The sequence below is a fragment of the Macrobrachium nipponense genome, chromosome 13 (assembly GCF_015104395.2).
Source record: "Macrobrachium nipponense isolate FS-2020 chromosome 13, ASM1510439v2, whole genome shotgun sequence".
NCBI lineage: Eukaryota > Metazoa > Arthropoda > Malacostraca > Decapoda > Palaemonidae > Macrobrachium > Macrobrachium nipponense.
The window spans coordinates 36,299,472-36,310,777 of NC_087206.1; the positions used below are offsets into that span (position 1 = coordinate 36,299,472).

Genomic DNA, 11,306 nt, shown 5'->3' on the forward strand with positions numbered 1-11,306 from the left:
GAATGGAATATCTGTGGAAGGAAGCAGAAAAGGCGATTGAGCAGATTCAACGTCAACTTGAGGATAAAGATATTTTGCTGGAAAAGAAGGCCGATGAGAGAGCAGCAATGAACAGACAAATCGAGAGTGCCTGCCTTCACAAAGAACAAGTTCTTATTGAAAATCGGCGCCTAGAACACGACTTGGAACTGGCTCTAGACCGAGGAGAGAAGATAGAGAACTACAATAAAGAACTGAAGGAGAAAATAGTGTCTCTGGAGAGACAATTAGAGGAGAATGATCATTTGCTAAAAGAAACGGGACGAAGACGAGAGAGAAACGAAAAGTCTCTTCCAGAAGAATATGGTCGATAAAGAAAGAGAACTGGAGTACGCTCAAGAGAAAGGAAATGAACTGAGCCTCAAACTTAAAGAGCAGGAAACTTTCGTTCAAATTCTTGATGCAGAGAATGAAGATTTAATGAGGCTCATAGTAGACTCCAGGGATGCCTTTGACCAGAAGGAGAGGAAAGTCGACCATCTACAAGAATTACTGGCATGTCAAGCGATAGAGTCTGAGAACGACCAAGAGAAAATGAGGACTCTGGAAGTGCAAATGACGGCCATTGAAAGCACTGTAGAAGAACTGGAAAATCACCTAATGAATGTTAAAGAGAACCAAGAAGACCTCCGAGGAAAACTTGAGCTCACTGAATCAGAAAAGTCTAGACTTAGCGAGGTTGCAGCTGACCTACAAGATAGAAATTGTGAGCTTGAGAAAAACTTGGCAGATGAGACCCAGAAGAACTTGGTACTAGAAGATCAAGTTCAGTTCCTAGAATCAGTTTTGCGCCAAAAAGAATCTCAGTTGGTCTCTGCATCAGAAATTCTAAATGCAGAAAGAGTGAAAACCGAGATTACGGCCGAAGAACTACACGTGATGAGGAACTGGGTCTCAGAACTAGGAGGAGAGAACGCAAACTTTAAAGAAGAATTAGAAGCAAAAGCAGCAGAAGTGACTTCACTGAATAAAGAGTTAGACAATGAGAAGAAGAGGACCCAAGTTCTGGCTGGAGAAGCCCAGGTTATGAAGAACTGGGTTGCAGAACTAGGAGGACAGAATGCAAACTTTAAAGAAGAGTTAGAAGCAAAGGAAGAAGAAGTGCATGCATTAAAGAAAGAGTTAGACATTGAGAAGAAACAGACCCAAGTTTTGGCTGGAGAAGCCCAGGTTATGAAGAACTGGGTTGCAGAACTAGGAGGACAGAATGCAAACTTTAAAGAAGAGTTAGAAGCAAAGGAAGAAGAAGTGCATGCACTAAAGAAAGAGTTAGTCAATGAGAAGAAGCAGACCCAAGTTCTGGCTGGAGAAGCCCAGGTTATGAAGAATTGGGTTGCAGAACAAGGAGGACAGAACGCCAAGCTTCAGGATGAGGTAAAGAAAAACCACCTGAAAATAAATTCACTTCTGAAATCTTTAAGTAAGGAGAAACAGAGGAGCAGACATCTCCAGGATGCTCTCCATCATGGTAAAGAGATGGAAAACTTGTTGAAAGAAGAAAAATTGAGAGGAAGTGAGATGGCGGCTTCCCTGAGAACCGTCAAAATAGAGCTCGAAAACAGGGATCTCCAAATTGAAAACTTCTTAAACATGGAGCGAAAATTGATATGTGAAAAAGAAGAACTTGCCGATAAACTAGGCGTCGCTCTCAATCACGGGAAGAAACTGGACAGCTTACTGGAGGAGGCAAATGAAAAGGCAAGAAAATTCTCAAACGATTTTGAGGAGGAGGTCCAGAAAAGGGAGACCCAAATGAGAGATTTCTTAAGCAAAGAGGAACAACTCAGAGCTGAAAAGCTAGAGTTGGTAGACAGATTAGAAAATGCTGCTAATCTTCTGATTAAAGAAGAGAGGGAAAATGTACACTCCCAGCAAATGTTACAGGAAAAGGAAAAAGAAGTAGAGACACTGAGGAAAGATGAAGAAGACCATCACAAACAGAGGAAGGAGATGGAGATCCAACTCGAGGAAGATGAGAAAGAGCTGCAGCATCTTAGAACAGAATGTGAACAACTGAAAGAAAATTGGAGGATACAAGAGGAAAAGATGATCAGGGAACAAGAGCATCTCAGGGAGCGCCAAAGGAGACAGGAAGAGGCTCTGAGGGAACAGGACAAGTACATGCTAATGACACTTCTTCACGGGACAGCTCAGAGGAACTTCCATCTGCAACATATTGCACTGCAGCATGGAATTGAAACTCTGGACAACGCCAATGACAAGAAGCAAGATGAAGGGCAAGAAGAGGACCTGTGGATGAGGAAGGATAAACAACACAAGAAATACTGCGATGCCCAGCGTGATAGGACCAACTACAGGAAGCAGTGGGACGTCCTAACTCAGACATTGAAGGACGTCACTAATGGAGATTCTGACAAGAACTGTGAAATTTCCAACAAAAAACCAGATGACAAAACTTGTCATCATAGGAGCAAAGAAGAGATCTGTATGATCGAGCCCTACAGAGCCAAGACTTGTGAGGAAAAGGAGGACTAAGCCAGCTGCAACACCCACCATAAAGGCCAACATGAGTGAGTCACGGACTGACTCGACGACCATGGGGCTGAGCGCACATCTTCAGCAGCATCAGAGGGACCCCATGATTCCCCCACCTTCGAAAGCCGTTCCCCCACGGCTTCCCCCCACTCTCCGAAGGTGTTCATGGTGGTTGCTCTTATGTTGCTTTGGGTGCGCGTTCAACCCCACGGTCATCGGGTCTTTCTGTGACCCATTCTTGTTTGCTCAGAGTAGTCGAAAAACATGACGACACTGAAGCAGAGAGACACTGAAATGGAGGAGCTGTAGAAAGCGAGGAAGAATGGCAGCAACTCCCCTACATAAGAAAGTTGGGCAGGCCTTCCCCAAGGGACCTTACCTTACAGACCTTACAATTCGTTCGGGTTGCCCCAGGTCCTCAGTGTGAGGCGCCTCTAATGTCTACCAGAGAGTTGCTAGTACATCTTCCGGTATATTTTGCATCTTCCAATCTTGGATGGTCTGGGATGCAGTTTAGATATTTGTCGAGCTTATTCTTTAAACACATCTACGCTCACTCCTGATATATTCCTCAATGAGCTGGCACGCATTGAATAGACGCTGCATTATCCGATGCTGGTGCGTAGTGGATTAATGTTCTGTGTGCTTTCCTTATTTTTCCTGGTATAGTTTTGGGCACTATTAATCTACCTCTGCTTGCCTCTGTTTCTGATATTTTTAGTTCCATGATATTTTTCTGTTATTCCTTCTATCTGTTTCCATGCCTGAATTATCATGTAGCGTTCTCTTCTCCTTTCTAGACTATATAATTTTAAGGATTGTAGTCTTTCCAGTAGTCTAGGTCCTTAACTTCTTCTATTCTAGCTGTAAAGGACCTACACTCTCTATTTGTGCAATATCCTTTTGATAGTGTGGGTACCATATCATATTGCAATATTCAAGTGGACTACGAAACATATGTTTTATAAAGCATAATCATGTGTTCAGCTTTTCTTGTTTTGAAGTGCCGTAATAAACATTCCCATTTTTGCTTTACATTTTGCCAACAGAATGGCTATTTGATCATTGCATAAACATGTTCCTATCATCATCACACCAAGGTCTTTAACTGCTTCCTTATTTGTGATTGTCTCATTATTAGGTCCCCTTATATGCATATAGCTTCCTTCTCTGTCTCCATAATTTATTGATTCAAATTTATCAGAGTTAAAATACCATCCTATTACCTCTGCCCAATCATATACTTTGTTAAGGTCTCTTTGTAGAGCGTTCCTATCTTCATCACAAGTAATTTCTCTACTTATTCTTGTGTCATCAGCGAAACTACTCACTACCGAATCCTTAACATTACTGTCTATGTCTTCAATCATAATAACAAACAATAAATTGCAGCTAGCACCAGTACCTTGTGGACACCACCGGATATTACCTTGGTTTCATCCGATTTCTCATCGTTTGCAATAACTATCTGTTTTCTGTTGTGAAACAAAAATTCTTTTAACCATCTTCCTACTTTATCTACGATATTGTGTTTTCTAATTTCTTGCTATATATTATGGTCTACTTTGTCAAAAGCTTTTGCAAAGTCTAGATAAACCACATCTGTTTCATTTCCGCTTTCATATTTTGAATATGTTCTCACGGTGGACTAACAGTTGGGTTTGTGTACTTTTTTCCGGGTACGAAAACCGTGTTGTCCTATATTAAACAAATTATTTTTTATTAAAAATGTTTCATAATATTTTTTATTCATTACCCTTTCATACACTTTCATAATATGTGATGTTAGACTCACAGGCCTATAATTACTTGCCTCTAGTCTTGATCCACTTTTGAAAGTAGGGGTGATATGCTAATTTGTGCTCATCATAAATCTTGCCTGTATCTACACTTTGTCTTAATAATATGGCAAGTGGCTTTGCGATAGAATGAACTACTTTCTTTAACAAAATAGCAGGGACTCCATCCGGCCCTGCAGCAGCTCCATTTAATTTCATTAATTGCCTGCACAATATCAGCTTCATTAATTTTCTATGTCAGCTAAATATTCACTATTTTCGTCCTTACTTCTATATCATTATCTCATTATCTATTCTAGGGTGAATTCCTCTTATATCGTTCTGCCAGTATGTTGCAAATTTCCTTTTTTTCATTCGTTAATCTCCCTTCAATTCTCAGAGGGCCTATTTCTATTCTCTTTTATTCATCTTCTTCGCATATGAGTATAATAGTTTGGGGTTTTGCTTGATATTTAATAGGGTTTTTCATTCCAAGTCCCGTTGTTTTTTTTCATTTTCTTTGATTTGTATAATCTTTTTGTTTCTGCCAATTTTCTAATCTACTTTTTAGTTCTATAACTTTCCATTGCATTTTTTTCTTTTTTGCAAGACCTTTTTTCCACTGATTTTCTGGAACAAGATCCTTCTGTCTCTTTGGTATGCATGAATGATGTTTACTTTTTCTTTTCTTCTCGGTATATCATTTATCCACTATTTTCTCCAATATTTTATATAATATCTCCGTATTTACCCTTATGTCATCACTTACGAAAATGTTATCCCCAATCTTTGTTTAATTCTTCATTAATTTCTGACCATTTTATATTTTTACTGTAGAAGTTGTTATTTTCCATATCCTTCCCACTTTTTCATTTCTTGCTTATCTCTATTTTCACTTGCTTTGGAATGAACTGTTAATTCTATGACATTATGATATGAAATACTCGCATTATAAACTATTATTCTTTTAACATAATTCATCTCGTTCACAAATACTAGGTCTAAAGTATTTTCCTTTTCTTGTTGGCAGGTGATTTATTGTTGAATTGTTGTATTCTAGTAGCATATCTAATAGCTTTTCAAATTGCCTCTTATCTTCTGCACTACTATTACTTTCTTTTTTATAGTATAAGTACAACCACAGTCTCCTATTCGTTCTTTCCATTCTAAGGCGAAAGGAAAGTTGAAGTCACCAGATAGGAGAATAGTCCAGTCCTTGTGATTTCTACATATATCATCCAATTTTTTTCAATTATTAAGTCAACTCTTTAGTATTAGGAGGTCTAATATTACTATGTTCATCAATTTTTCAGATTCAAATTCTACCGCTATTAGTTCACATTCTGAGTTACTATATTTCTCATATATTTTTCCTTGTTTTTTTGTCTTTCCCATATATTGCGGTTCCCCTTGATTCCTATTTTTTTCTATCTGATCTATAAGTTTGGAACCCTTTATTTGATCATCATCCCAGTCTCTGGGAATACCAGGTTTCACTTATATATATAGCTATTTTTCTTTTCATTTTTGGGTTAGTTCTTCTAAGTACTCTATTTTTCTTTTTGAGTTACTCGTAACTAAACCCTGCGCATTCATCACTATGATGGTTTGCGTGTTTTCTTTTCTCCTTCATTTAATATTGGTGGTAATAAGGATTTTCCCATGTCTCTTTCCTGTTCTGGTATGTTGTTCTTTTTTTCATTTCCAGAAAATTCTGACATTAAAAAATCCAACTTTTCCATAATATTTGATCTTCCTTCATCATAATTATTCATTTTGTGTCTGAATCTGCAATTTTCTCCGTTTCTGCAATATCCTCTTGCATAATAAATACAGTTATTATCTCTTGAGTAGAATTTCGGAGCTGATGCTTTGAAATTTTTTGCTGACACCTCTGCATATCTCATTGGTGGTTTGCTTTTCTCTTTTACCTGATATTCTGATTTCTCTCTTTATTTGTTTCTTTCTTTCTTATTTGGATTTTATTACTTGGTTGGTTATTTATTTGATTATGATTCATGGCTTACAGGGTGCTATATTTGCATTTTTTTGTCGAACTTACATCCTTTTCCTTCTTCTTTTTAGGTTTTTACATATTTTTGGATGCAGATCTCTGCAATCATCCCCATAGCCATCTAAGTATGCACACTACCATATATTCATAGTTTTGACATACCTTAGGATGTTCTGTAGTAACAAAATCTTTCTCCAAATCTGCAATTCCCTCTTTTCAAAAGGTTGCAGATTTTGTCTTCTTGTCTATTTTTTCCTTCTTTCCCGTCATTGTGTAGATCTGGGTAGAGCCTCTTCGGGATTTGCTTTTCTGTTGTCATATCGTAATTTATTTCTTCGTAGGTATGCTGCTTTATTGCCTCATATGTAGTATTCAATGAGTATCTCTGCATCCATCTTTTTATCTTGTTCTTGTTTTCCTTATTTTTTTCTGTCATTTCATTTTTGTTTACTTCTCTTCCGTTTTCCTCTTCTTCTTTTTCTTCTTCTTCTTCTTCTTCCTCTTCTTCTCATCCTCAACTATTTGTACATTCAATCTTGATTTAATAACATTGTCCTATCCATGATAGACATGTTGAACAAAAAATTCTTGTGGATCTTTTCTCAAATCTTGCATTACCTCAGCACACTGTGGATGGGTCGGAATGTTGCATGCAGCACATTTCTGATTAGGTTTTGTGGACTGACTATGCTATACCAAACCTTACACAGTTTGCATGCTTTTTGGCATTCGTTTCCTAATGCATCAATTAGGATATTCACAAGATTCACCTTATTCATTTTCTTTGTCGGAATATGTTGGTTTATGTATATTTTCTTTATGAGTCTCTTGACCACTTGGATTTTATTTGGAACTTCTTCAATTATTTTCAAGATGTTTTCATTAGATTTGTTCCAGTTTGAAGGATTATATCCTTCTAATATATCTATGAATGCTTTTGTATCTTTTTGGTTAGGACTGTTGCTGATTTCATAGATGAGAAATGCCAGTTCCCTTCCTGCTACCTCATCGTATTGCGAATCTGCCAAGCAAGCTAAGTTACGCCACCTTTTCCCGCAGTTGGAACTTACTGCCATCTTGTTTTCTGATTCTTTCAGTTATTACACTTGTTAACTAACTTAGAAGACGCTTTATCCTGCTATTTTCACACTAATCATTATCACCGATAGTTCACGAACACTTCTAGATATTTCTCAAATTCTAGTCGTATGTTAAACTTGTGATATCTGTTTGATTAATCTGACTTCACGCGGGTACGTCTCACCAAGCAAGATGGCTACTACGAGAGAGGACAAACACTGGGGAGGCAAGAGCAAGATCAAAAGCCCAAGGAGAGGCAGAGAATAAGGACAAGAAAAGGCAGCTGGATCAATGGAATGGCCTTTAGAAGATGTCTCGAGGGCCAAGTCCGAGACACGCCAGTTCAGAAAAAAAAGAGGCAAAAATCTTGATGCCTCGTTTTCCACAGCAGGAGGGGGTGAGTGACCCGTGACACCCACCACCCTCTTAAAGGCCTACAGGAGTGAGTCACAGACTGACTCGACGACCATGGGACTGAGCGCACATCTTCTGCAGCATCAGAGGGACCCCATGATTCCCCCCCAACACCTTCGAAAGCCGTTCCCCCACGGCTTCCCCCCCACACTAGAAGGTGGTCATGGTGGTTCCTCTTATGTTGCTGTTGGTGAGCATTCAATCCCACAGTCATCGGGCCTTTCTGTGACCCATTCGTGTTTGCCCTTTGGTCCCAGTCTGGACAAGCTCAGCAACTGAGCCTGACTGGATGACTTGATTCATTTTCCTGCTGTGGGAAACACAACATTTTAACCTAGCCACTGAATTGGGTTGGCTTGCCCGCCAACCCAATTCAGTGCCGGTCCCAAGCCCGGAAAAATAGGGAGGGTTGGCATCGTCCGTAAAATATCTGCCAAAAACAGAGAGAGAGAGAGAGAGAGAGAGAGAGAGAGAGAGAGAGAGAGAGAGAGAGAGAGAATTTGTAAAGTAAAACCAGAAGCAGAAAAATCTCCCTTTAAAACCATGAGGAACATTTTATAAAAACTTTGTTGAATTCTACACTTAGAGTTACAGTAGATTTAGCCTAAAGTCTACAGTGCTATGCACCTAGCATTCACTTTCTATTTTTTGATATTTATTTGATATATTTCTAAGAATAAATTCCAATGAATAAAAGGTAAATACTGGGTGCATGGCTTTGTAGACTTTGTAGCATTTAACTGAGTTTATATAAAACGCATCTCAAACTGGCTGTTGGTGGTGGGTGTGGGTGGAGGGCTGTTGGAGGGTTGTGTAGTTGTGGGTGGATGGTTGTGAGGTGTAAGGTTGCGGGCAGAGTCCAAGTAGATGACTGTGGGTGTAAGGTTGTGGGTAGGATGCCTGTGGATGTAAGGTTACGAGCAGAGGCTAGGTGGATGACTGTGGGTGTAAGGTTGTGGGTAAAAGCCAGGTGGATGACTGTGGGTGTAAGGTTGTGGGTAGAAGCCAGGTGGATGACTGTGGGTGTAAGGTTGTGGGCATAGGCCAGGTGGATGACTGTGGGTGTAAGGTTCTGGGTAGAGGCCATGTGGATGACTGTGGGTGTAAGGTTCTGGGTAGAGACCATGTGGATGACTGTGGGTGTAAGGTTGTGGGTAGAGGCCAGGTGGATGACTGTGGGTGGAAGGTTGTGGGTAGAGACCATGTGGATGACTGTGGGTGTAAGGTTGTGGGTAGAGGCCAGGTGGATGACTGTGGGTGTAAGGTTGTGGGTAGAGACCATGTGGATGACTGTGGGTGTAAGGTTGTGGGTAGAGGCCAGGTGGATGACTGTGGGTGGAAGGTTGTGGGTAGAGACCATGTGGATGACTGTGGGTGTAAGGTTGTGGGTAGAGGCCAGGTGGATGACTGTGGGTGTAAGGTTGTGGGTAGAGACCATGTGGATGACTGTGGGTGTAAGGTTGTGGGTAGAGACCATGTGGATGACTGTGGGTGTAAGGTTGTGGGTAGAGGCCAGGTGGATGACTGTGGGTGGAAGGTTGTGGGTAGAGACCATGTGGATGACTGTGGGTGGAAGGTTGTGGGTAGAGGCCAGGTGGATGACTGTGGGTGTAAGGTTGTGGGTAGAGACCATGTGGATGACTGTGGGTGTAAGGTTGTGGGTAGAGGCCAGGTGGATGACTGTGGGTGTAAGGTTGTGGGTAGAGACCATGTGATGATGTGGGTGTAAGGTTGTGGGTAGAGGCCAGGTGGATGACTGTGGGTGTAAGGTGCGGGTAGAGACCAGGTGGATGACTGTGGGTGTAAGGTTGTGGTAGAGGCCAGGTGGATGACTGTGGGTGTAGGTTGTGGGTAGAGGCCAGGTGGATGACTGTGGGTGTAAGGTTGTGGGTAGAGGCCAGGTGGATGACTGTGGGTGTAAGGTTGTGGGTAGAGACCATGTGGATGACTGTGGGTGTAAGGTTGTGGGTAGAGACCATGTGGATGACTGTGGGTGTAAGGTTTGTGGAGAGGCCATGTGGATGACTGTGGGTGTAAGGTTGTGGGTAGAGGGACCATGTGGATGACTGTGGTGTAAGGTTGTGGGTAGAGACCATGTGGATGACTGTGGGGTGTAAGGTTGTTGGGTAGAGACCATGTGGGATGACTGTGGGTGGGTGGAAGGTTGTGGGTAGAGGCCTATGGATGACTGTGGGTGTAAGGTTGTGGGTAGAGGCCAGGTGGATGACTGTGGGTATAAGGTTGTGGGTAGAGGCCAGGTGGAAGGGACTGGGGTGTTAAGGTTTGGGTAGGAGGACCATGTGGAGACTGTGGGTGTAAGGTTTGGTGGGTAAAGACCATGTGGATGATGGGTGGGGAAGGTTGTTGGGTAGAAGACCATGTGGATGACTGTGGGTGAAGGTTGTGGTAGAGACCATGTGGATGACTGTGGGTGTTAAGGTTGTGGGTTAGAGGCCATGTGGATGACTTGGGGGTGGGTTGGGGGAAGGTTGTTGGTAGAGACCATGTGGATGACTGTGGGTGTAAGGTTGTGGGTAGAGGCCAGGTGGATGACTGTGGGTGTAAGGTGTGGGAGGGGCCGGGCTTGTGGGTTATGCATTAGGCAGGTGGAGACGGTGGGTGAAGGTTTGGGGTGAGACAATGGCCGGTGACTGTGGGTGTAAGGTTGTGGGTTAGAGACCAGGTGGATGAATGGGTGGGTTGGTAAGGTTGGGTGGGAGGACCATGTGGATGGACTGTGGGGGTAAGGTTGTGGGTAGGACCATTGGTGGAATGTGGGTTGGAGGTTGTGGGTTAGAGGCCAGGTGGATGACTGTGGGTGTAAGGTTTGTTGGTAGAGACCATGTGGAGAATGGGTGGGTAAGGGGTTGTGGGATACCAGGTGGATGACTGTGGGTGAAGGTTGGGGCATAGGAGGGGATGACTGTTGGGTTTGTAAGGTTGGGATAGGGCCAGGTGGAATGACCTGTTGGGTGTAAGGTTGTGGGTGAGAGGACCATGGATGACTGTGGGGTTGGGGTTGTGGTAGAGGCCATATGGATGTGGGTGTAAGGTTGTGGGTAGAGGCCATTGGAGACTTGGGTGGGTAAGGTGTGGGTAGAGGCCAAGGGTGGATGACTGGGGTGTAAGGTTTGTGGGTAGGAGGACCTGTGGTGATGTGGGGGTAAGGTTGGGTGGGAACCAGGGTGGATGTGGTGGGTTAAGGTTGTGGGAAGGCCAGGTGGAGGACGTGGGTGGAAGGTTGTGGGTAAGGCCAGGGGATGACTGTGGGGTGTAAGGTTGTGGGTAGAGGACCATGGTGGCTGGACTTGGTGTGGGGGTAAGGTTGTGCCCCTGGTAGAGGCCAGGTGGATGACTGTGGGTGTAAGGTTGCTGGTAGAGACCCATGTGGATGACTGTGGGTGGAAGGTTGTGGGGCCATAGGAGGCCAGGTGGAGACTGGGGTGGGGGTTGTGTAAGGTGGCATAGAGGCCAGGTGGATGACT

At 42.6% G+C, this 11,306-nt stretch overlaps 2 protein-coding genes across 2 annotated transcripts in view; both read left to right on the forward strand.

Annotated features, from left to right (window-relative positions):
* LOC135225293 (uncharacterized) overlaps positions 1-353 on the forward strand; it is a 1,014-nt gene extending 661 nt beyond the window's left edge. Inside the window, exon 1 of the mRNA XM_064264622.1 lies at positions 1-353. This exon is cut by the window's left edge and continues 661 nt beyond it. Within this exon, the coding sequence (XP_064120692.1) occupies positions 1-353 (353 nt within the window).
* Positions 354-459: 106 nt separating this feature from the next.
* On the forward strand, positions 460-2,535 carry LOC135225294 (early endosome antigen 1-like). The gene has a single exon (XM_064264623.1). The coding sequence runs from the start codon at positions 460-462 to the stop codon at positions 2,533-2,535; it is 2,076 nt and encodes a 691-aa protein (XP_064120693.1).
* Positions 2,536-11,306: the final 8,771 nt, after the last annotated feature.